Here is a 26436-nt window from a genome sequence, read left to right on the forward strand (position 1 = left end):
GCATGCGCAGCTCCTCCCAGCCGTCCACTTCCCGGGAGCTAATACGCCTAGCAGGAAGGACTGGAGGTCAAGTAAAAATGAGGCTGCTGGTTACATCTTAATTTACTTTATTTCTTTACAAATTAAAGATGCATTGAAAAATAAACCAATGAAGAGAAATGAGAAGTCCAGAGCAGGGGCATCCCAGGCTGGGAGTAGGGAAGCCTGGCCAGCATCAAGCCTAGCCCTTGTCCTGCTCCAGTCAGTTCGGGTTGGAAGATAACTGTCAGCCACTTTATCAATACCAGAGCCCGAGTGGTGTCCCGGGAGGAGAGTACAGAGCTCTGGCCACCTCTGCCTCTCTCCCCAACAATCCCCAGCTTGGAGAAGCAGCGTTTCCAGTGGGAGCTCAGAGTGGGATGTGGGCTGGCTCTGTGAGGTATTGCAAGTTGATGACCAGGCTTCCTACAGAACCATCCAGTATTGGGGTCTCTCCAGCTGGAAAGTAGGCTGGTACCTCCCCCAGGTCTTAATATACTTTGCAACTCAGTTCCCAGGTTCATTCACCACTGACAGCGTGCCTCTATCCACGGAGTGATCACCAGTCATTGCAGGAGAGAACAAAAGCATGGAAGCAGAGAAAGCTAATCAACCATCCTCAGTAATTTTGACTTGGCTGCTGACTTCCAGGCTCATGAAGGACCAAACCACTTTTCTCTCCACCACCTAAGGTTTAAACCCTAGCTCTTGTGCATCTGTATGTTTTATCCCTAATATAGGAAGTTGTTGATGGCACTGAGCTGAATTAGCACCCCCCGCCCCCATAGTAACCCTGGGATCCCCACTCCTTCCTGCCTGTTCCCTCTTTTGGAGGTTGGTCCATAGGGACATGGTATCACCAGGGTCCGGGTACCTCCAAATCCCCCAACTGAATCATATACAGTGAACTGAGAAACTACATTCATTACAACCGGATTAGCAGGAAAAGAAGGGCAAAGAGAGGGGATAGTGGCACCTTCTATCAGCAGGACATGATAGAGTGGGAGGATACTTAAGCCCAGAAAGAAGGTGTCTCCTTATGCCTCTCCCTCCCCCCAAAGAGACTGAGGTCAGCTTACATGACTTATAAGATATGGAACTGTCCTGATTTCCCTGCTACCCTGGGGTACTTTCTGGAAGCTGGCCTGAGACCTTATGCCCTTTACCCACTTGCTCTAGCTCAGTAGCTGCCGAATCTCCTTGTGCATATGGCAGAGAAAGTCCACATAGGATGCTCCCCCACTCAGGCTCTTGTCTTCCACCAGGAAGTGCTTGAACAGCATCTCCAGCTTGTCCTCCTGCTTCACCACGATAAGCTATGGCCAGAACACAGCGTCATGAGGCAGAGCCAATGGGAATTAAACATGCCCTGAAATCCCATTATCTAGTCACTCACTCTCTACCCCCCTTCAAGGTGAGAACTTGACCAGATAAAAAACCCAAGGTTCAGATCAGTGTTACCTTCATGTACCGCGATCTCTGTGCCCTTAAGCTATCAATGAGGCCTCGCACCTTCTTGGACAGCGGATTATCCAGAACTGGCAGAACACTCTGGAACACAAAATTCATTAATCCTTATGGTAAGGTACTCTGAGTCGAGTCAATATGGGGCAGCACAGATTTATGCATCATCTGAAACAAGGAAGCCTGGAAGAATGACAGCACCCTCCCTGCCCTCCAAGTGTTCCCTGCTATTTAAGGGGACTAGTACAAAAACTGTATTGGTTCCTACCACAAAGTACATTTCCACACCCATATTCTCCTTGATGCCCTGCCCTTACCAAGCCACTGGTGATCTGACTGAAGGAGGAGACGTTGAAGAGGCTCTGGACAACACCCTGTTGGACACCTGCTCCCACCCAGATGAAAAGATTGAGACCATTCTCCAGCAAATATATATCCCCATTGCTTAGACGCTCTTCAGATGCTCGAATTGCTGGTGGTTCAGTGGTACTCTCAATGGGAGACTTTGTCTAGACAAAAGGAAAGGGGAGAAACGTTACAGAGAACTTGAGACACATTTACTGCCCACCCCCCACAAAAATTTTAGAAAGCTAAGTCCCTCAGTAATTCTGTGAAAATTAAATCAGATAACATAGGTAAAAATAAATTAATGTCACTCCTTCAATGATGCCCCTTTCTCAGTGCAATGTCTCACTCTCCAGCCCTCAGTCGCACCAAAGGTAGGAGCCGAGGATAGAAGAAGACATTGGTCTCAGCCACGTCCATGGAGGTAACCAGCTGTCGGACATAGGCACGGTCATCAGTAGTGACTTCAGCTCCAGGCTGTAGGACATCACTCTTCAACACACAGTTCAGGTAAACTGGGAGTAGCTTCATGCACTCAGGAAGGATCAGCTGAAGGGGGTTATCAAGATGAAGTCAATAATCATGAGAAATCCCTCCCAAATGCAAACATTTGTCCCAACAACTCCTCCACCAACACGCTTGCCCACCTGTCCTGCAGAGGAGGGGCTGGCACAGTTCTTTCTGTAACAGGCCAGGATCTGAGCACACTGGGTGATAAGAGTGTCACGAACAGTCTTCACAGGGCTGTTTAGGACCCCCCGGTATGCTGGATGGGAAATAGAAATAGCTGTCACTAGTCAGCCACTCCATCACATGTGTCTTCCCACCACATCTACCTGGGAATGTTGAATCGTTAACTGTCACCTTTTTCAGCCCAAATCCCGCCCTGCCCTGCCTCTATCCTCACCAAACTTGGCCATGTAGTTAATGAGCGTGTCGGTCTCACAGTTTCGATACAGATCAGCTAGCTGGGTACAGCAGTTCAGGGCCAGGTTGTGTATGCGGAGCCGTCGCTGCCCTGCACAGCTGGTGTAGAGCAGGGCACACTAGGGGAAGAGAGAAAAAGGGAGCTTACACCCTTCCCACACCAATCCCTCTGAAAAACTGTCCCTTTGCTATATTATTAAACTAGAGGAAAGACATGAGCTGTCCCTTCCCCAGCCTCTTCTAGTCCTCTCTACCCACCTCTCACCCTCTTTCCTGCAGCCTTTTTATATCCAGTGAAAGGACACCTGAGACTTCCTCTCCAGCCCCTGCCTCCCACCTGCTGTCTGCTACCTGCAGGAGGGCTCCACTCTCTTCATTGAGCCGATCATCATGCTTGAATTCCACAGTCACTGTCTTTTCCCCGTCCAGTCCAGCCAGCTCCACATCTGTTGTGTTGCTCATGTAGAAAGCCCCAAAGAAATCTACAGCACGGATACCTGAGGCCATATGGACAGGGTCAGGGCTAAAGGTATGACAGGTGCCACTTGCCTCCCTCCTAGATTTAGCCCCCCCACGACTGACCAGTGCTCGTCCGGACTCGCATCACAGCATCAAAGCCAACGACCTTCTCTACATCCCGACGCAGGTCACTCATGAACCGCTCCTGATCATTCTCCACCTGCAGCCCCACAGGCCCAAAGTCACATCACATCACATCCTGCAAACAATCTCCCTGCATCCCCTCCACTCTGAAAGCTGCTGACTCATAGTAACAGTAACAGAGAAGAGGATGATATGGTGGTGGTGAAGATAATGATACCTTTTAAGCACATTATATGCCAGGTACCACATCAAAAGCTTTATATATAATTACTTAATCCTGATGACAAATCCTAATTAGTAAGTATTAAAATCCTACTTTACATATGAAGAAAGAGACAAGTAATTTCCCCGAGGTCATAGCTAGTAAGTGGTAGGGCCAGAATATCAACCCAGGACTGATTCTAAGCCCCACACTCCCAAGCACTACACTTATGGCGTTTTTTGTTTTTTTTTTTAATATATTTTTTTATTGATTTCAGAGAGGAAGGGAGAGGGAGAGAGACAGAAACATCAATGATGACAGAGAATCATTGATTGGCTGCCTCCTGCACTACCCCTACTGGGGATCGAGCCCGCAACCTGGGCATGTGTCCTTGACTGGAATCAAACCTGGGACCCTTCAGTCCGCAGGCCGACACTCTATCCACTGAGCCAAACCAGCTAGGGCTCATGGCTCTCTTCTTCACACTATGTGGTCTTCCCCTCTAACACTATTCCTATTAATGAGTCAGTAGCTAAAGACATGTAGGCAGACACTCCCAGTCCTGTTCCACGTGCCACCCAGAGTCCCATGCCGTACCTGAAAGCAAGCATATTTGTAGACAGAGCCACCAGTGAGCTGGGGTACAACAGAGAGCGTTGCCACATCAACATACTGGTTAGGGAAGAGGAAGAGGTCTACACAGCAACCTTGGGCCACACACTCTTTGGCCAGGGCCTGGTAAGCGCCTGTCTGAGGCTGGAACAGCGTCTGGGGAGGAACAGAAGAAAACGTTCAAATATCTCAGCTCCAAATATCTCGTATATGTAATATGGAATATTCAAATGTAAACTTCAGTCTACTCATAGGAGTTTGTAATGGTAGAGGAATGTTCTCTTTTTTTAAAAAAAGAATCTACCCAGGGCTTTGGGATGAGATGGGATAGAAAGATGGAGAGCAGTGAGGAAGGTTGGCAGTCACAGATGTCACATGTGAAAAGGCAGAGTATCCAATCCCAGTCCCCCTTAAGAAAATTAAGAATACTGTATTGCATTGGGAAGAGTCACTACCCTCCTCTATAACGGAGGGTTCTTCCCCTACCCCCAATCCCACACCTTCTCTTTGTCTGTGTTGATCAACTTCCTGTCATCTCTGTTCTTCAGTTTCCCTGGGGCCTCGGCAATGGGCAGGGAGGTGTGGAATATAAACAGCTTCCCTGCACATTCGGCAGCCTAGGAAAGAAGAGAAGACTGCTTTTCATTCTTTCCTTTATTCATCTATTATTCATTCATCCACTCCCTTGTCCTTTCTTCAGTGCCAGTATGTCAGGCAGGCTGAATCACTGGAGAGTCATCAATCACTGAAGAAACAGGAGTTGTATCCCAGGGGGTACACTGGCCAGAGGAAAACAAGGCAGAGGAGGTTGCTGGGGACGCTAGCCTTACCTTCAGTGCCTCCATCCCAGCCTGGATAACTGGGGCAAATACTGTCTCTGTCTCTCTTGTGTCTGCAAACATTTCTGGAATCTGATCCAATAAGCTGAAGAGATAGGTAATGGGAGGCATTCAAAATTGATATCCAGATTCCAAAGCCCTCAATTCCCTGAAGAGTCATCTGGGAAGAGCCCCCAATCTCTGAAAACGCCTGAAGCACAGCTCCTGTCCTTCTGCTGACCCCTTTGCTCAAATCTCTGGCTTTCTATAGTTGTACCCCCATCCCCACTTCACGCCCACAATCTGGCTCTCACCTGATGATGACTGCCCGAGACTCACTGACACTGACCAGGAAGCCATCCAGCAGTGGCACAAACATGTCAGCCACATCAGATACGACCATCATCTGTGGCTGGGCCAATGAGCTCTTCACATTGTAGAAGTGGAGCACCTTATTGTAGGTGACGAAGCCAACTCGGATTGCTGACTCTTCCGCTCCACCCTCCCTGTAGAAAGTGATATCATTACCCAGACCTGTCACCTTCACCACCGAGCTTCATGACATCAGGCTCCATCGGCTGCCAACCCAGACACCCCCCTCCCCATCATTATGCAAAGGAAGCACCTCAGCTCCCTAACTCTCACCTCGGTAGAAAGTCTAACAGTGACTTAAGCTCCTCACAGAGGAGCCTAACAAGACCACTCCTGATGGCATTGTAGGAGACATCAATCATGAAGATGAAGGCAGGAGGGCTGGGGAACTTATTGTTCTGCAAAGGAAAGAATGTTGGGGGGAGGGAGGTATTGGTAAGCAGGCTAGTTGATTAGAGAGAAGTCAAAGGGGACAAAGAAGGGGTAAGGGAAATGATCACAGCAATTCTTAGCTGTCTCATTGTCCTCTACCCACTGTTCCTCCCCATGTTATCTCCTCTCACCTTGCAGTAATCTACAGTGGCCAAGAATTCATAGGAGCCCAGGGATAGCTCAGGACGATCATAAGCATCCACACGTTTGCCGGTATGATCCAGATGTTGAAAATACTGAGGGGGAACTGTGGGGAGTATGGCAGAGTGTTATTCAAAGGTCCACTCTCAATTTTAGTAAGTCTGGCCCTGACTGAGCTCACTCTACTGCCCTACATCCTGATATGTGTCCTACTTCCTTGGTTCCTATATAATGACCCTCATCTATCTAACTAGAAAGAAAACACTGAAGATGCAATCCAGATCTTCCCCCAGTCCCAGCCACAGTGAACATACCATCATTGATACAGCTGCAAAAGCAGCACTGGAAGCGTCTCCCTCCCTCAACGAACTGCATGAAAGGGCACATGTATGCTTTGCAGCGATTGCAGCGCAAAGGGCCAGATTCCCCATGGTCAACGACATACGGTGAAGCCTAAGGAGCAAAGAGGAAGGGCTCAGACATACAGGGAAGCTTCAGTCGGTTGAGAAAGAACAACCTGGAGGGAGAAGCCATGGCTCAGACATTTTGCCTGGGGAGGGAGTCCAGTGAAGGGGAATGAAGACAAATGATGAGGGTACTGGTCACATAAATATCCCCTAAGAGTCTAAATTCCATAGTTCCTTCCCCATCTCCAGAATGTCACTTCTTCTTGAAAAAAAAAAGGGATGGTGAAACTGACCCTGCTAAGCCAGGGTCTGCTCTAGGCATAAAAGGAGAAAGCCAAAATTACCTATATTCTCATTTCTGGCCCTATCTTCAGTCCCTTTCACTCTTGCCCTAGAGATCTTGATTCCTGCTTCCTTCCCCAACCAAGTATCTATGACACTTATGTCCTCCCCATCCCTGGATTTATATAATACCTATTGATGCCCCAGGAAGATGTCACCCTACAGATAAAAAACCAGCAAACAAGTGTCCAAGCATCCCCATTGAGACCCAGGAAGAGAAAAAGAGAAAACACAGCAAGGCAGAGAAGCAGGATGTAATGTGAGCCTTGAGCTTCCAGTTATACAGAAATCCACCCTAAGTTTGATAAGCTAGGCATGAACATGAGGGTGTCCTACCAAGGCCTGGCAGAGCAGTGGCCAAGCCCTTTCTCTTTTCATGCTAATTTCAAGTGCTAGGGTGACAGATTAGGGTCCAAGCCAGGTAAAGAAGGACTACTGGATCCCAATTTACCTTTTCTTCTTACATGCTGTCCTAATATCCCTAACCTACGTGGGATGATAGTATAGCATATAGAAAAAATAGAATGATGCACTTCTAATCATGTGGAAATGACCAGAGGCTCCTGTATCCAGCTGTCTCCTCAATCCAGCTATCGCTTCCCCTACAAGTTGGTCCTGTCTCTTTTCATATTGTTTGTTTCCCCTATGGACCTTGTTCCCATTAAGCAATTTCTTGGGCTTTTCTGTCATCCCTACCACCCTCTTAAGGCATGAGCCCGGAGATAGAAAGCTATTGAAGATACTCTCCCCTCCCACCCAACCAAGATTTCTTCCCTTGTGATTTCCAGAATCATATCCAGGAAGAAGTCTTATTCTTCCTCCCTTCCTCCGTTTCATTATACCCTGACTTACCTCTTCTGGGGGCAGCCTTGCCAGTGGCTTGATGACAGCTGCCAGGGGGACCTGAGCCTGCTTAGCCATGTCAGATGTGCAAGGGATATTATAGGATGTGCATCGAATGTATCGGGGACTTGCATTTCCTGAAGGAGGCAGAAAACCTGAGTCAGATCACAGAATCCCCCCAATTAACCAGCTCTCCCTTGTTGATCCACCCCATCACCCCCACAAATGCTAGAGCTGAGAATGGCTTTTCCCCCACTAGAGGCCGATGAGGGGCTGGTCTTTGATTAGAGACTGACAAAAGCCCCATCTGTAAGCTGATAATCTTGGAGGAAAAAGTCTCCACAGGGAGGAGTTAATGCCTTTCTCACCTTGGTCTTTCACTAGGAAGTTGGTGGTAACTAAGGGTGGCACCTGGCCTCGTACTCCAGTAACAAATGGCTCTGAACCCCGGTTGTTCCTGTCATCCTCAATGACCTGAATCTGCAGGGAAAAGTGAAATGAGTGAGGGGACACAAGAAAAGGGAATACTAGGCCCCAGAGAGCTAGGAGAAAGAAAGGCTGAAGATGCAGCACAGAAACAATTTGCCAAGGAACACCAGGCCTGCTCTCATTCTGGAGACCATATAAAATGCTATAATGCCATTCTGCTCTACAAAATGCTGGACAGGCAATGCCAAGAATGGGTTTCTTTATTAATTGTCCAGACTCTATCAGTAATAATCACCCTTTTATTCCCCTAACTCCAGGACTGCTCCAGCTCTTATCAGAAACCTTCAAACATGATCAGATTTCACTTCCCTCCCCCATTAAGCCTACCCCATTTCCCCCTCCCTCCAAAACACGTTTTGAGTAAGAACAGGAAAACAGACAATAGTAACCATGTAAAAATGAATCTATCTGGAGTGACTCTACATTCAATGAAAATAGAAGCGACAGGGTGAGGAGAGGATTAAACAGCCGGAAATGATCAGGTAAGGTGAGGAAGCAGATGCTGCCTGTGTTCAGGTAAGCATTGATGTATAAATATGGGAGAAGAGGGTAAGTACTCATTCCTTATAGCCCAATCCTCAGTCTCCCATATTTTGGCAAAGGAAAAAACAATTTTTTGCAAAGCTGTAATCAGATCTTTGTGCAGGCTGATGACCTTCAAGATGAGTTTGGTAAAACCAGAAAAAGTAAAGGGAGAATAAGAATCAAAGCACATAGCAGATGAGAGGTGGCTCACACTTTCCCAAAACAGTAGTCCCTTCCCCTTAAGAAATGCCAGTATCCCAAACTTGTAGCCACAAATGTTTCTCCACAACAAGCTGTAGACAATTCAAACCCAAAAGGGAAGGATTTACCGCTCATCTTTGTCCAGTTCCACCAAATGCCACATGCAGGCTCCTGGAGGAACCAGCAGAACCCCAAAGCTTAACATGCCACCTGACCCCGCCCTTAGAGCCTGAGCTCTACCACCCCATACTTAAGGCACTGCTAACAGCCTGCTACTTCTTCATTACATGGTGACTTGAGGCATGCACATCCTTCTAGTTTATAAAAGCGAGGTCTAGAAGGACTAAGGGAAAAGGATGGAGAGGGATGGACATGGTGGATGAGGTGAAAAGGGGTCACAGGCATGCATGGGTGGCACTAACACATGGATGACACGCGCACACACACACACACCCCCTGCACTTACTGGACTAGGAATGGCATCAGGGTCTATTCTGTGCCTGGTTTTCTGCTGAGGAGGCAGCTCATTGAGTTGCTTTTTAGTGTTTTAATAATAAAGGCAGCAGGGTAATACAGGGAGGGAGACAAAAGAACAAGAAGCAGATGTTACTTCTCTCAACCCTGATGAGTTAGACATGAACAGCTGGAGCCCAGCTCATACTGCTGAAATCAGGCTCTCTCTAGATCAGAAATTCCAAGTCTTTCTGTTCTAACACAGAGGCTTTAATGGCTTAGACTATGATGTAGAAAAATAAGGACAAAGACATACAAGAGGCAAGCAGGGGTTTAAAGAGATGCTGAATGGGATAAATCGTACGGAAGAGGGATATCCCCTCCAAGCCTTCCAGCTAAGAACTATTCTCCCTTCACATGCACCAGACTCCCCTTCTCACTAAAGGAGGGGAATGGAAGGAAGGGCTGCTTAGTCCTTTCAGGTCCCCCCTAGCCAACAAGGTCCCTCACCCTGGTAGTTCCCCAAAGGAAGAGAACAGAATGGAATATGACAATGGCTAAGCATGGTGAGGTAACTGACATAGCAAATGCTGCAGACAGCACTATAAAGTGGTCCCCAGCCTCTATTCTGAGTATGAAAGGGAGGCTTGTGGATTCTAAGGGTGAGATTCGCCTTCTTTCTGGAGAAGCAGCTTCCCCAAACTGCCCTTGTAAACATAGATCACTTTCTCCATCCACACAGGAGCCTAGCAAACCAAAGTACTAGAGGCGTTCTCCTAAAACTGTCCAGGTAGGAGCCAGGGAGAAGACAGTGAGGCTTTCCTTCTTGTAATTCCCACTAGCTCTACCTATGAAGAAGGCTGCTGTCCTACTAGATCTAAGAGGACAAGACCTGGACACAGCCACTACTCCACAGAAGGGGCAGAGGCTACCATGCTGTGTCCAATAATTGACAGAACGCAGCACTCAAGCCAGATCACTCTGGTCTTCCCTTCCTTTCCTGCCCAGGAGTAAAAGTGTCACAAAAGACTTCTGGGGCTTCAAGTTGCAGTTCAAAGAGTCAAACATTACATCTAGTTTCTACACCTATAAGATGAATGAACAAGAAAATAATCAGAAAATACTGGCAAATATCTCATCTAGGTTGAGTCACTTATCTGGCAGCCACAAACTCCTTCCCCAGAACCACATAAGTATCTACTTACAGGGCTCGGGATGGCATCAGGATCCAGGCGCTTAGGAGGCAGTGACTGAGGAGGCCCAGGCTGACTGCCAAAAGCGGGTGCTCCTGGATAGGGACTTCCATAATTGGGCTGAGGGCCCCGGGTTGGTCCAAAGGAACCTGAGAGACAAGGACACAGGTTGATGAACTAAAAATCCTCAGGTGAATGACTAGATTCCTATACATAGAGAATTATGAGGCAGAATAATGACCATTCAGAGAAAGACCACACTGTCTGAACTATGAGAATAAAGAATGTCTTATAACCCCTACATCCTAGTAATAATGCCCTGAAGCTATCCATCTAGTTCACTACCACTTAGCAAGCAAAACTAAAAGCAAGCAAACAAACAAAAAACACCTGAATAGCTGAAACCTTTGGCTCCTAGACAGACCTTGGGAAAAACTCACCATTTTGTTGCAGCTGATAGCCTTGCTGCTGGGAGGAGTGCATAGGGGGTGGTGGTCCTGGGGGCCCAGCCATCTGCGTGCCAGGGTGCAGAGCTTGAGAAGGAGGTGAGGACACATGGTTGGGCTGATTCAGTGGGGGTCCCCCAAAACTCTGTCCAGGCAGGAGTGGACCAGTCATTGAAGGCATCCGAGGACCCCCCGAAGCTTGGGGTGTGAAGCTGGAGGCCTGCTGAGGGGCAGATCTCTGTGGAGGCTGAGCCCCAGAATGACCCTGGGCCTGGCTAAGGGGAGGAGCCTGGCCTTGAGGACAGGAGCCATACAGACCAGAGTTAGGGAAACTTCCTGAGGCTGACGCCAGTGATGTTGGTGGGCCTGAGAAGTAGAAAAGGTAGAATCAGAACCCCCATCATTCTGCCATCTTGTTCAGTAAATCACATAAGAGGAAAAAAAAAAAAAAATCACATAAGAGGGGCAGGAATGCCTGTCCCAGCTGCTATAGCTCAGAGACACAAGAAAGAAAAGGGATTAACATATACCCCACAGCCTGATGCTTCTATAAAAAGGGAGAACAGTAACATTCCTGTTGTCACAGCTACTCACCATAGCCCAACCCTGAAGGGGGAGGGGCTGGGGTCACAGAACCACTGATCTGCATTCCAGCCATCTGAGCAGTCACCTGTGCACTTGTCGGGGGAGGGCCATAGGGCTGAAGCACAGCTGGCTGGCTGACCACAGGGGCCAATGGGGCTGACCCAAATGGCTGAGACCCAGGGAGCCTGTGAAGAGAAAGCAGGCAGTTAAGGACTGGTCGGCTGGGACACCCTTCACAGTTGGCAGGAACATCATGTCATGTAGGAAGCTATATTGTTTTACAGTATCTTAATCTCATCCTGGGCTCTTTTATGGCTTCATACTTTTGTATATTTGCAGATAAATTACATTCCTGATGATTTACACTCTGATTATTCATGACAAATCTTGTTTTCCATTAGGTTCACTCCATAAACATATGCCTAGCAGCCTCAGGTCAAGTATTATTTACTCTGCTCCTTAGATTATCACCTCCTCTGCCTTAATCCTTTGTAATCAGAAGCCCTGAAGGAGCTGAAAAGGAAAGTGGACAGAAGTATTAACACAACAGATATTTAATAAATGTGGGATCAGCCCAGCCGGCATGACTCAGTGGTTGAGCATCATCCTATAAACAAGGAGGTCTCAATTCGATTCCTGGTCAGGGCACATGCCAAGGCTGTAGGCTCGATCCTCAGAGTGGAGTGTGCAGAAGGCAGCCGATTGATGATTCTCTCTCATCATTGATGTTTCTATCTCTCTCTCTCTCTCTCTTTACTCCCTTCCTCTCTGAAATAAATAAAAATATTTTAAAAAAAATAAAATAAATGTGGGATCAAACAAATGAAGTTTGACTGTTTAACTTTTAAACCAAAGTATTTATTACTTTATCTTGGGAAGGGTGTTAGAAAGATATGTCTCTAATTACTATTTCTCTGTCTCTTTAAGGCTCCTTCTTTCTGGGTTCATTTTTCTATTTTTTCCTTAGTAGTTTTCTGAACCAGCGTTGTAAACTCTCAGTTGTAAACTCTCAGTCTCTGTCTGAAAATCTCTGTATTTGTCCTCTCTCTTAGCTAGGTACATAATTCAATGTTGACAATTATATTCCCTTAATGCTTTCAAGGTACTATCCTATCTGCTCTCCTCTAATAGTCTCTATTTATCTTAATCAATATTGTTTTTCCTGACAATCTCTTAACAGACTGAGTTGAGGGAGTGTAGTTGTGTTGCATTTGCTTCTGAAAGGTATTCCAATGATATTGCCATCCAAGATCAATTTTTTTAAAAAAAAGCTTTGAGATATAATTTTCATACCATCAAATTCACTGCTTTTAAGCGCACAATTCAAAATTTTTACTGCGTTTACAGAGTTGTGCAACCATCACCAGAATACACCTTTAGAACATTTCCATCACTCCAAAAAGACCTCTCCATCCATCTGCATTCCCAACCCCTCCTCACCCCGCCACCCACTTATCCACAACCAACCAGGAGAAACAGGATTCTCCCTCTGCCAGTGCCCAGATTTTTTTCTAGTCTCTCTGTTTATGGAAGGTGCAGCTCAGGTCCAGACTTCATAAACAAGGTCTTCATTTGAAACCTCAGCTCAGAAAATCCAAAAGATTCATCCTCCATCCCAGTACCTGCTTAAACTTAAATCCCCAGGTCTCAAAAAGGTAATTCCCACCCTCTGCACAGGCAGCCAGTGTCAGCTTACCACTCTCATTCTCAGCTCCCACTTGGTGTCTCTAGCACTTAAGGATTTCACTTTCTTTCTCTTAAGCTTAATTATGAACTTGAAAATTTTTTGTTTCTATTTTCTTTCTCCTTTCTAGATGTCTGTAGTAAATGGTTTTTCAGGTTATATTAATCTACTACCCAGCTGAAACTCTTTGACCCACTCCAACTAAACTGTTATCTTCATATCTCCACTAAAACTGCATTTGTCAATGATGTGGAACTTTGCCAAACCCAATGGTCAATCCTCAGTCTGCAAATGACACTTATCTTTCAGCAGCAAAAGACACAGCTAATTATTCTTGCCTTTCTGAAATTCTGTCTTCATCTAGTTACAGGATGCCACACTCTTCTGGCTAATCTCCTCCCTCACTACTGCTCTTTCTCATTGTCTTTTGATGACTCCTTCTCTGACTTTTTAAAATTCAGTATTCAATTCTATTCTTTACTCTCAATGCTCACTTTCTAAGTGATTTCATCTAGTCCCATGGCTTTAAATAATATCTCTATACTGAAGATCTCCAAATGTATATCTCCAGTCCTGACATCATTCATGAGCTACAGTTAACATCTCTATTTGGTAGCTAGTAGCTTTTTCTATTTTTGTTTTGTTTTGTTTTGTTTCAATGCTAACTTTATTTGTTTGTTTGTTTATTTATTTTTAATTCTCACCTAAGGATATTTTTCCATTGTTTTTTAAAGAGAGTGGAAGAGAGAGGGAAAGGCAGAGAGAAATATCAATGTGAGAGAAACAGATCAATTGGTTGCCTCCTGCACGTGCCCCAACCAGGGCCTGGGCTGAAGAATAGCCTGCAACTGGATATGTGCCTGCAAACTGGATACGTGCCCTTGACTGGAATTGAACCCAGGATCCTTCAGTCCACAGGCTGACGTTCTATCCACTGAGCCAAACCAGTTAGGGCAGTAGCTTTTTCTTTTTAAAATATACTTTGCCATCTTCATTGGAAGTCTCCAAGCTAGTACCTTTCTTAAATCTATAATGTACATAATAAAATCCTTCATTCCCCCCCCCAAAAAAAAATCTGCTCCTTCTCCAATATTTCTCACCTCAGTAAATAGTACCCAGTTTCTTAAGCCAACAAGAGACATCCAGAATTCCTCTTTCTCTATTAACTCACATCCTACTGACTCTACCTTCAAAATGTATCCCAAATCTGACAATTTCTCATAACTCTACTACTACCATCCTAAAACAAACCAAGATCAGCTCTTACCTGAATTACTACAACATCCTAACAGGATTCTCTACTTCTACTCTTGAATCCAGCAAAGTGACCTCTTTTTAAAAAATAAATAGGATATTTAAAAAAAATTTTTGGAGAATGGGAAAAGCATATGCAATTTTTTAAAAAATAATATTTTTAGTAATCACATTTGTGATAGTGTTAGTATTGTACTGAGACTGTTGTGTATAATAAGGAATAAAATAAAAAAGAAATTGGGGCATATTCCAATATTCTAATTCTATCATCCCATGGCCATAAGAATCAATATTCCTGGTGTGGAAGAACCGGTTTGGCTCAGTGGATAGAGGGTCTGCCTGCGGACTGAAAGGTCCCAGGTTCGATTCCAATCAAGGGCATGTACCTTGGTTGCGGGCACATCCTCAGTGGGAGGTGTGCAGGAGGCAGCTGATCGATGTTTCTCTCTCATTGATGTTTCTAACTCTCTATCTCTTTCCCTTCCTATCTGTAAAAAATCAATAAAATATATTTTTAAAAAAGAAAAGGGATATAGATATAATAAAGAGGTCAAGTAAAGGCTCTGTAGTCTTCAGTTTGAATTGGAAGTACAAATTTAAAATAATTAGCTATTTTACCTTTAATATGTGTAGCTATGTATTTCTTAGCTCTGTCCCTGAAAAGGCCTAGAAAATGACCAATCAGGAAGCAATGAACATTTCTAGTACCCACATTACAATAAAAAATATCATTTCTGCCCTGGCCAGTGTGTCTCAGTGGTAGAGCATCAGCCCAAGCACTGAAGGGTCACACGTTCAGTTTCAGTCAAAGGCACATACCTGAGTTGCAGGTTCGTTCCCTGCCCCCATCAGGGTGCATGTGGGAGGCAACCAATCAATGTGTCTCTCTCACATAGATGTTTCTCTTCTCCCATACCCCCGCCCTTCCATTCTCTTTAAAAATCAATGGAGGCCTAGCCGGTTTGGCTCAGTAGATAGAGCGTCAGCCTGTGGACCGAAGGGCCCTGGGTTTGATTCTGGTCAAGGGCACAGGCCTGGGTTGCAGGCTCAATCCCTAGTGGGGGGCGTGCAGGAGGCAGCCAATCAGTGAATCTCTCTCATCATTGATGTTTCTATCTCTCACTCACCCTTCCTCTCTGAAATCAATAAAAATATTTAAAAAATAAAAATCAATGGAAAAATATCCTCGGATGAGGATTAACAACAATAACAATAATTTATATTATAACAGAAATTTTATATACTCTAAATAAAGGATTTCTTGGGAAAATGGCTAATTCTTGGTCTGGAGCATAAAATGTTTAAGATAAGCCTGGAACATCTTATCATATTGCAAGATTACTAGGATCATGTCAAAACTGGTCAAAGGTGGGACATTTTCCACTTCAATAATGATAATAATTACAGTGGATTGAAGCCCATCAAATATGTCTAAATCTATAAATTCATAATGATATTTAAAAGAATTGGTCACCTTCAGTAGATAACAAAGGACCAATTCATTCCCTTGTAAACTGATAAATAAAGGTAAAGAATCAAGCATTTATCCTACATGAATTACACAGCTGGTAACCAAATAACAGATAAGAACTGTCTATAATGGTAGTCAAACAAATAAATGAAAAAGAAACAAAAGAATTAGAGCATCACCATTCCAACAAATTAATATACAGCTGCATTAAGCACCAACAATTGCAAACATCATAAAATGAGAAAAAAACAAGATATTATGGTGCCTCCTTTATAGTCTTGCCCCACACTACCCAAAGAGATCAAACTTGGGTCCAGTCTCTGTATTCACCTTCCAATTTGCAGGAAATACAGAGGAAAGAGGAACACAGAGTAAACTGTAACATGAATATACAACCAGGAGAATCCAGACTTTGGGAAACTCTTCAGATCAACTGGCTTGGGTTCTTCAATAATAAACAGTAAGAGATAGAGAGGGAACCTATATACTTAAGACACATCAAGTTGTTGTTTTTGTTTGTTTGTTTGTCTGTACTTTATTTTTGTTAATCCTCACCTGAGGAGATATATATATATATATATATATATTTTTTTTTTTTTTGAGAGAGAGAGAGAGAGAACGGAAGGGAGGGTGGGAGAGAGGAAGAGATGGAGAGTGAGAGTGAGAGAGAGGAACATCAATGTGAGAGAGACACATCAATTGGTTGCCTTACAAAGGAATCAAACCCACAACGCTTCGGTGCCCAGGCTGGCGCTCTAACCACTTAGAAACACTGGCCAGGGCTTGTTTTTGTTTTTTTTTTTTTATATTTTATTGATTTTTTACAGAGAGGAAAAGAGAGATAGAGAGTTAGAAACATCGATGAGAGAGAAACATCAATCAGCTGCCTTCTGCACACCCCCTACTGGGGATGTGCCCGCAACCAAGGTACATGCCCTTGACCGGAATCGAACCTGGGACCCTTCAGTCTGCAGGCCGATGCTCTATCCGCTGAGCCAAACCGGTTTCGGCTTGTTTTTGTTTTTAATAGGCAAAAATAAACTGTGGTATCTAGGGAATGTACCTTTAAGTGTAAACTATTTTTAAAAACACAAGAAAATGGTTACCATAAAAGTTAGGGTATTTGTTACTTATGGGGGGAGGGAGAGCTATGATTTAATTGGGCACATGGAATGAGCTTTTGGGGTACATGGCAGAGTTCTATTTCTTGATCTGGGTTGTAGTTACAAGGGGGTTCACTTTATAACTTATTAAGCCATATATGTGTCTTGAATGTTTTTTCTATTTGTTTTATATTACAATGAAAATATCCATTACATAAACAAACAAATGGGATTACTCCTAGCTTAACACTCTCCCATGGCTTCTCACAGCAACTTAAATCAAATGTAAACTTTCTCATATGGCTCACAAAGCAGAGCATAATACATTCCTGCCTATGTTTCTGCTTTATCCCCTCCGCTCTCCACTACGCTAGCCACTCTGGCCCTCTTGCTCTTCCCACATTCTCCCAGACCTTTGGAGAGCTCCCCTCTTCATTTCACTAAGGTTTCAGATATCACTTCAGAGAGGCTTTCCCTTGACCAATGTATTTAAAACAGCTTCCTACCTCCTCACCAGTCATTCTCTATATCCTTACTCTGTTTTATTTCTTATTTATATTTGTCTACTTGTTATCTTCTGTGTATTCCACAAGATTGTAAGCTCCATGAGGGCAGAGACTTGTTCTGTTCTGTTTACTGCTTTATCTCCAACTTCTAGAATAATGTCTGACACATAATAATATAAAATATTTTTTTGAGTGGATGAATGAATGAATGAATTCCCTATACTGCTTCCAGAATATTCCAACACACAGGGTTGGGGAGAGCTTCACATGATCTTTCTTCAGGCTTGCATTCAATGTGAAAGATGTACATTCTGGACACCCAATAAAAATGTCTGAAGGTACTCTTCCATTATTACACACTCTACCCACAGTTAAACAGATCCTGCACCACCAAAGTTTTCATCACTCATGTGATTTCCTTTTTTTTTAATGATTATAATAACAATATATTGGCCTTAATGAGTAATGAAAGCTTTCAAAGAATGACATATATGATTTTGCTTTGAGTATCATTTCTTTCATAACTGGTCACACCCGAACTTAGCCAATAAGTCCTACTAAGTACCTGATCTAGAGGAAAGAGGGAAGTCAGAGGAGACAAATAATCCTGAGACCCCTTCTTCCTGTTCTTCCCTTAGGGTAGGCTCAGTAGGACCTAAATAATTATTGAAGATATATGCCTAGTCAGGAAAAAAACTCAGGTTCAAAGAAAGAGAAAGAATGTGTAAAAGAACACAGGTACTAAGATAGGTCAACAATCCACAAAGTGGACAGCAGCAGCACCTGTAACCTGGAAAAAGAAAAACAAAATACAAAAAGGTGGAAGAAAGAGAAGAAGCTATCTAAAAGAAAGGCAAAGAGAGGGATTATACAAAAAATAAAAATAAAACAAAACAAACCTCAAACCTCATAAACACAGACAACAGTATGGTGATTACCAGAGGGAAAGGGGAGTGGTGGTAGGTAGAAGAGGGTATAAGGGGGATAAATGGTGATGGAAGGAGACTTCACCTGGGGTAAAACACACAATACAATATACAGATGATGCATTACAGAATTGTACACCTGAAATCTATATAATTTTATTAACCAATGTCACCCCAATAGATTCAATTTAAAAATAAAAAATATTATGTTAAATTCACAGAGGGGAAAAAAGGTGAAAACGTAAATAAATCAACATACAAATAAATAAATAAAAGACAACGAAATGGAAATGGGCCCTCAGACATTCCTAATCCTTCCAGTTTCATCATCAGACCAATTTAGGCTGACCTGAGTACATACCTTTGCATTTGAACAGTGGAGCTAGGCCCATTCTGTACATCTCCTTGGCCAAACTGGCCATATCCTCCCTGGCCACAAGGGACCTGTGCTGTAGAGGCTGGAGGCACCCCTGAAGAAGGTGGGGCTCTTGACACACCTGAGGGTAAAGGACAGAAACTAAGTGATTGGGAAATAATTTCTCCTCTATCCTGAGCAAGGAATGCAAAGCAAGGATCAATAAGCACAGACCTTCACTGGCCCAATACCACAGCTTTGTAATTTTTTTTTATTTTTTTTTTAAATATATTTTATTGATTTTTTACAGAGAGAAAGGGAGAAGGATAGAGAGTTAGAAACATTGATGAGAGAGGAACATCAACCAGCTGCCTCCTGCACACCCCGCACTGGGGACGTGCCCACAACCAAGGTACATGCCCCTGACCGGAATCGAACCTGGGACCCTTGAGTCCGAAGGCCGACGCTCTATCCACTGAGCCAAACCGGTTTCGGCCACAGCTTTGTAATTAAAAGGACACCATCAATATGCAAATTTAACTACAGCAGATTCTGAACACTGATCCCCAATCAGAGAGCCTCCACTCTCCTACACCCATACCTAACAAGTGAAGCTGTAGCCAGAGCTACAGGAATGTAGGGCCTTTCTATGATCACCATATACTTACTCTCATGAAATCAATCCAGGACAGCCTAATGTTCTCACCCTAGAATAAAGGTTAATTATTTTAAGGAAAAAGATCACACTTCAGAAACTAGAAACTTCGAACATATATGAGAAAGGTGGCACAGAACATGACCAAGTAATACACTGAACTAAGTTGTAAGGAAAGGCACCTCTTGGGGAAAATATTCTGCCAACCTCCTTTCCATATATTCTACTTATCCCAACCATATTCTCTTCATCCTCTTCTAAGTGTTCACTCTCCCAATAGCACATGGCTCAGAAAAGTGTTCCCACAGGTTGGAATCTTTGTTTCCACTCAATAGTTCAGTCAGGACAGTTGGCTTGTCCTCCCATTAGTGGTGCCACCTATGTCTTCACAAAAGTTGGACTCCATTCTTTCTGCTCATCAGAGCTGCCATCAAAGCTACTTCTACTATCCCCAATCATCCTTCCTGCATATTGTCCCCAGCCATCCTTCCCACCTGAAATGCAGGGAGAAAGCAATTAGTTACTTGGTACATCATTTTGAAAATGATGCTGACCCCTGTTCAAACATTTGTTTTTCTTTTGCTCTACCTTCAGCAGAGATTAGACATTACAGAACCTGCCTACAGGAACATGATTAATCTGAACCTGCTCACTAGCCATCACAGAACCAGATATGTTTTCCTCTCAATAATAAAGCTTCCTCTTGAGGCAATGCCAAACTCCATCTTGATAAGCCAGGACTTGACAGACTGAGGTGGACTCTGTCCAGCCAAAGTTCCAACCCAGAGTAAGCCTCTTCCAGAAACCTGAGACCTAATCTCATCATTTCATGAATTTTTTTTCAAAGTTATAATTTAAATAATACTTCTTTTCCCAAATCTCACCTATGCCTCCTTCATAGGATTTACTTTCTTAAAAAGCATAAAGCATTTGACATACCCTAAGTCCTCAACTAGTCTAACCAAAGATATACTGCTCAACGTCTTCTAAAAGTCCTTAAGGATAATCTGTAGAGTATTAGCTACTCTTCTTTAAAAAAAAAAAAAGTAAAAGCCAAGCACTGATTTTAAGGTAGCATCAGATAAAGTCTTCTCTTATTGCCCTTACATTACTGAGCCTCTAAAAATCAGAGGAAACTCAAGCAAAGGAAAAGAAATATCAGTAGAAAGATATGAGACACACCAAAACTCAGGCACACAAACACCACACTTTTCATTCACAAACTAGCTCCCCATGTCCCAAAATCATTAATTGATAGGACAGTCCATCCAATGAGAGGCATTATCAATATACATGAGGAATGCCAGGCCGGGGTGGCTCAGTTGGTTGAGCACCAGCTTGTGTACCAAAAGGTTGCCAGTTCAGTTCCCAGTCAGGGCACATAACCTGGGTTGTGGGCTCGATCCCCAGTTGAGGCAAGTACAGAAGGCAACCAATGAACGTTTCTCTCTCTCTCTCTCTCTTCTCTCTCTCTCTCTCTCTCTCTTTCTCTCTATCTCTCTCTCCTTCCCTCCCTCTTTCCCTTCCTCTTGCTCCTCTCTCTCTAAGCATGTCCTTGGGTGAGAATTATATATATGTATTTAATAAGCAAAGCATAAAGCATTTAGCATAGCATGGTATATGGAACAAGTAAGTCCAGGGAGACTTTAGGTCAACAGGAAATAGTCAACCCTGGTCATAGGCTCTGAAGGAGCTGTAACCACAACCCTTCCTTCCATCTGTAAACAATGCAGCCAGGTGAGGCTGCACAGGGTGACACCCACAGGAAATGAACTGCCATTGAACATGGAAGATGTGCTCCCTTATATGTCTTAAGGCAGAAAGACAGTTATGTTCTGTAAAAACAGGGAAGGACAGACTACCCAGGGAGGGGCTCTTAGTAGCCAAGAGCCAGATTCATGTTCCTCAATCCCAGTCACCCGAACTGTCTAGACAATTTTGGTAGGGCAACACAACCCAACCTTGGAAACATACCTGGAGGAGGTGTTTGCTGGTAGCCCGGTACTGGCCCATTGTAGGCTCCATACGTGTTGGGAGGGGCTGTGGACCCTGGTTGCCCACCATAGCTGGATTGATGATACCCTGGGTAGACAGGCTGGGGCTGCCCATATGGCGGCACAGGTGGAGCTGACTGGTTGACATTCATTATGAGAGCATCCCCAACTTGGTCTCACCTATTAGATAAGAGAGAAGAGAGAAATTAGTCATAATCAACTCTCTAAAAAGAGAGCAACTATACAGAGTGGGAAGCAGACACAAAAAAGGGACTGACCTTATCAGGCAGTGATCAGCCTAATCATTCCCACACTCCACAGGATCTTTGTAATTTTCTGCCCCAACCAGTAGCCAGATTACTCCCCAAAGTAAGGGTTTTGTAACTCTGAATCCCATGCTTTGTCACTGCCAAGAGGGTGTAAGTTTCAACTGCAGATAGGTCCCCTGGAATGGAGCAGCAGCCTCCACTCCCCAGTGGTATGATTTCTAGTGTCTAGACACACAAGGAGTCCTGCCACTGATGAACTACTGTGATATTACAGGTAAATGAAACAGTGTTTCCACTTTCCATTCATTCACTCTAGCATCCATTCATTCAACAGACACTGAATACAGTCCAGTGTGCTAGTCATTTTTAATCACTCAGGCTACATGTCTAGCAGATCAGGAAAATTCCCTCCCCCTCAAAAGGCAAATTTCAAAGTGACTGATTAGAGAAATGACATTCTTTGACTAAACTACAATAATCTACATGCTACTCCATCTCCAATCTTCCCCCCCAAAAAAGTGTATGTACCTTAGAACTGAAGCATTAGAATAACTAAATGTAAAGAACACCTGAAAACTCTATCAGATTAGCACTGAGTGCAGGCCAGGCACCAAAAAAAAAAACAAAAAAAACACAACTTCTCACAACTAAGGGAACAGTTTAAGAATCAGCAGCAAAGTAAAATTTTATGGGGAAAAAAAGATCATTCACCTTATCCATCAAGCAGAGGGACTGAGTATCCAAATCCCAATGCACTCCAGCTCTCCTGTTTCTGCTCTTTTCATGCTTGTCATGATTCTAGGCCACCACCAAAATTATTACAATCTTGCCCAGCAACAGAGGAATGAATTAGAGGCCCTTTACTGGGTCCTTCCAAGAACAGGACTATCCGATCACATCTACTCTGAACAGCCTTATCATTCCAACTATCCTATAGGCAGAAGGGGCCCCAGAGGCAGGAGAGCTCACAGCTGCTGCAGTGGGACAAGGGGCCTCTTCCCTTTTCTAGGAACGGTCGTCTTGACTACAGAAAAGCGGGGATGCTCCTGGCTTTAAACTCAGAGCCATCTCTGGCGTTGTTCTTCCAAATCCTAAACCTTACACAGGTCACAACACTGAGCTTGACAAATGTTTCCCTCCCTCATCTTCCTAAAGTCGGTGTGGGGCTGGGGTGGGAGGACAGGAGCTTCTTCTCCAGGAAATAATTCCCTCAAACACACCCAAGAGTTTGAAGCAGGCTCAAGTTTCCACGCCATTCTGGGTGGACAGTCAAAGGGTGACAACCCAGGGGGCGGGACAAGCTTCCTAGAACTCGGGAAGCAGTCGGGCTGCGGAGGCTGGGGGCGCCGGGATCAAGCCCGAGGAGCCAGGGCAGCTTCTCTGGCCACGATGAGAGAGGGCTGATCCACTAAGCATGGAGATCGAGCGTCCTGCGCCCTTCGATAGGCTCGGGGCAGGAAACGGGAGCCGGAATGTGGGCCGGGAGGAGAGAAGGGAGGATCGGGTCTAAGACTGATCCAGGATTGCGGATGCGCGAGGTGAGGGTCTCTCACCCGGCCCCGCTGCTGGGCTCCTCCCTTCCTTTTCAGGCTGAACCCCGATCTGGCCAGTGGCACCCCGGCCTCTCCGCTTCTTTCCTACCCACCAACCTCCCGATGCCACTCCTCACCCGGCTCCAGATCCAGGTTCGACTTCGTTCCTAACGTCAAGGCTCCCAGGCTCCACTTCCGGTTCCGAGGGGGCTGTCTTGTCGGCCCCGGAAGTTCCGCCCACACGCTCCAGGGCCCGTCCCCTCCTTCTGCCACGTCTGCATTGGGCACGCGCCCAGGAACCCGGATGCCGCGCATGCGTCACTTTCTTTTCCCATTAGAGCCGCCTCTTGGGAGGCTCCGCCGATTCTTATACATTTGCGCTTTTTTTTTTTTTTTTTTTTTTTTTTTTTTACCCACCCAGATGTCCCGGTCGCTTTATGGTCTCACCAGCTGAGAAGCGATTGGGGGGATTAGGTCAAACTATCTTCAGTAACAACCCTCAATCGCCTATGACTTGTTAGTGATCTCTGACCTAGAGTCCCGTAGCCACTTCCTGCTGACCTTTGACCCCATTGATTTCCGTGTTCCATGTTGTTCTCACCCATGACCTTTGCTGGACTTAACGTGTTCGAGTTCTGGCTCTGCAATTCGCTATCTTGGGCAACTTAATCTCTGCCTCAGTTTCGTTCATCTGGAAAGTGGAGAGAATATTAAATGCCCTTGTAAGAGCTTGTACCCTTCTTATAGTCATTTCCCCGACCTGCGGGGTCTTCTAACGGGGGTACCGAGGCGGCGCACCTAAGAGAATGAGAGACAGACAAGGGACGCAAAGAATGGAGGCAAGACAAAGGGGATTCTGATCAAGCCTCAAAACTTTATTTTTACAGCGTTCCTTATATGTGATTTCTAGAAGGGTGGATGCCTAGGAGGGGTGGGGGCTGACCTAGATAATCGGCTAAAGTCGTAACTATAGATAAAGGGTGTGGCAGTTGAAGGGCGGCTACAGAAGAAATGCTTTGTCCTCAGGCAAGAGGAGGTGGGCCTAGTTACAGTAACTTACTGAAGGTCAGAGTTAATCCTTTGACCGACTCTTGGTCCCTGACATAGTCACGTAGATTGCCTGGCACCATAGTAAGCACCAGTGAAAATTAACCACTTTTATTCAGCTCCTTGGTTTAGATGCAGAGCTATGTGAAAGGGCGATGATCTCTGCTCTCAGAATGCCCCAGCGTGTGGAAGAGCTACAGTTTCTAGAGTAATTGTTGCCTCTAAAGAGTAACACTAATTGTAGCTAATATTTGTACCGTTTTTAAAAATATGCCCTAACCGGTTTGGCTCAGTGAATAGAGCATCGGCCTTAGGACTCAAGGGTCCCAGGTTCGATTCCAGTCAAGGGCATGTACCTTGGTTGCGGGCACATACCCAGTAGGGAGTGTGCAGGAGGCAGCTAATCAAGGTTTCTCTCTCATCGATGTTTCTAACTCTCTATCCCTCTCCCTTCCTCTCTGTAAAAAATCAATAAAATATATTTTAAAAATATATATATACATGACCTCATTTAATCATTTCAATAATATTTATTCATTTAATAATTATCTTTGAGCACTGCTGTGTGCCAAGCCATGTTCTTGGTTCTGGGAACACAGTAGTGCATAAAAGTTCTTCTCTCATATTGTTGATGGTAAATATTAGTTATTCTGAGGCACAGAGTGGTTCATACATTGAAAAAAATTACACTGTAATCTGTGCTGGAAGCCTAATGGTCATTAGCATGCTTTATTTAGTAAATGGGCAGATTGTTCTTGTCCTCAGGAGTTTACAGTCCAGATCAGGGGTTCTCAAAGTGTGATCCTGGAATCAACAATATAAGTGTCACCTGAGAACCTGTTAGAAATACAAATCTCAGCCCTGACCAGTTTGGCTCAGTGGATAGAGCATCAGCCTGCAGACTGAAGGGTCCCAGGTTCGATTCCAGTCAAGGGCATGTATTTTGGTTGCAGGCACATCCCCAGTAGGGGTGTACAGGAAGCAGCTGATTGATGTTTCTCTCTCATCGATGTTTCTAATTCTCTATCCCTCTCCCTTCCTCTCTGTAAAAAGTCAATAAAATATATTTTAAAAAAAGAGAGAGAAATACAAATCTCAGACCCACTCCAAATACATTGAATCAGAAATTCTGGAGGTGGGCTCAGCAAGCTATGGTTTCACAGGCCCTCCTGACGATTCCTTTCACACACTGAAGATTGAGACCCATTAGTCTAGGACTAGTCTCGGTTAAATAATATTCTTATATATCATATATATATTATATTGATAAATTATTTTCTTACACAATCATCTAATTCAACTATTTATGCTATCTTATTTTAAGGAACTAATAGCTTTAAGAGTTTTCCAGGTGATTCCAATGCACACTGAGGGTTGAATGAAAGCCACAATGTATGGCACAATGACTTACATGTAGCTAACACTTAATAAATGTTTAAATAGTGAATGAATGGATATTTAGATACTCTTTTCTACTGATGAGGTCAAGTAACTGTCCAAGGTCACTCATCTAATAAATGATGGAACAAGAATCCAAATCCAGCCAAAGCCGGTTTGGCTCAGTGGATAGAGCGTGGGCCTGCGGACTGAGGGGTCCCGGGTTCGATTCCGGTCGGGGGCATGTGCCTTGGTTGCGGGCACATCCCCGGTGGGGGGTGTGCAGGGGGCGGCTGATCGATGTTTCTCTCTCATCGATGTTTCTAGCTCTCTGTCCATCTCTCTTCCTCTCTGTAAAAAAATCAATAAAATATATTAAAAAAAAAAAAAAAGAATCCAAATCCAGATCTGATTCTGTATCCCAGGTGTTTGCTATGACTACATACACCAGTGGTCGGCAAACTCATTAGTCAACAGAGTGGCAAACCGCAGCTCACGAGCTGCATGTGGCTCGCGAGCCGCAGTTTGCCGACCACTGATTTTTACACCAAGGCAAACAGCATTTGGCACACTAGCAGAACAGCTATTCCAGGAAATGCTTTAGCTTTTGATAATTACAGCACCATAATGTTATGTTTTATACCAGAGATCTCTTTTTAAAAAAATATATTTTATTGATTTTTTACAGAGAGGAAGAGAGAGGGATAGAGAGTTAGAAACATCAATGAGAGAGAAACATCAATCAGCTGCCTCCTGTACACCCTCCACTGGGGATGTGCCCGCAACCAAGGTACATGCCCTTGACCGGAATCGAACCTGGGACCCTTCAGTCCGCAGGCCAACAC

At 44.4% G+C, this 26436-nt stretch overlaps 1 protein-coding gene and 1 long non-coding RNA gene across 2 annotated transcripts; one reads left to right on the forward strand and one right to left on the reverse strand.

Annotated features, from left to right (window-relative positions):
• Positions 1-90: 90 nt before the first annotated feature.
• Positions 91-23384, reverse strand: SEC24C (SEC24 homolog C, COPII coat complex component). Its single transcript, XM_008145372.3, has 23 exons — positions 23305-23384; positions 21347-21546; positions 18724-18859; positions 11428-11603; positions 10828-11199; positions 10400-10536; positions 7895-8006; positions 7536-7663; positions 6249-6387; positions 5925-6040; positions 5635-5759; positions 5304-5495; positions 5002-5095; positions 4672-4788; positions 4157-4327; positions 3337-3433; positions 3106-3251; positions 2735-2873; positions 2475-2593; positions 2197-2376; positions 1800-1991; positions 1480-1569; positions 91-1334 (listed from the first exon to the last, which is right to left on the reverse strand). Exons 2-23 carry the CDS (start codon positions 21516-21518, stop codon positions 1194-1196), a joined length of 3291 nt encoding a protein of 1096 aa, XP_008143594.2. The 5' UTR covers positions 21519-21546; positions 23305-23384; the 3' UTR covers positions 91-1193.
• LOC129151987 (uncharacterized) lies at positions 1324-3112 on the forward strand. Its single transcript, XR_008558697.1, has 3 exons — positions 1324-1432; positions 2184-2337; positions 3034-3112. It is a non-coding gene; the product is annotated as an uncharacterized LOC129151987 (long non-coding RNA).
• Positions 23385-26436: the final 3052 nt, after the last annotated feature.

Source organism: Eptesicus fuscus, chromosome 17, assembly GCF_027574615.1.
Source record: "Eptesicus fuscus isolate TK198812 chromosome 17, DD_ASM_mEF_20220401, whole genome shotgun sequence".
Classification (NCBI taxonomy): domain Eukaryota; kingdom Metazoa; phylum Chordata; class Mammalia; order Chiroptera; family Vespertilionidae; genus Eptesicus; species Eptesicus fuscus.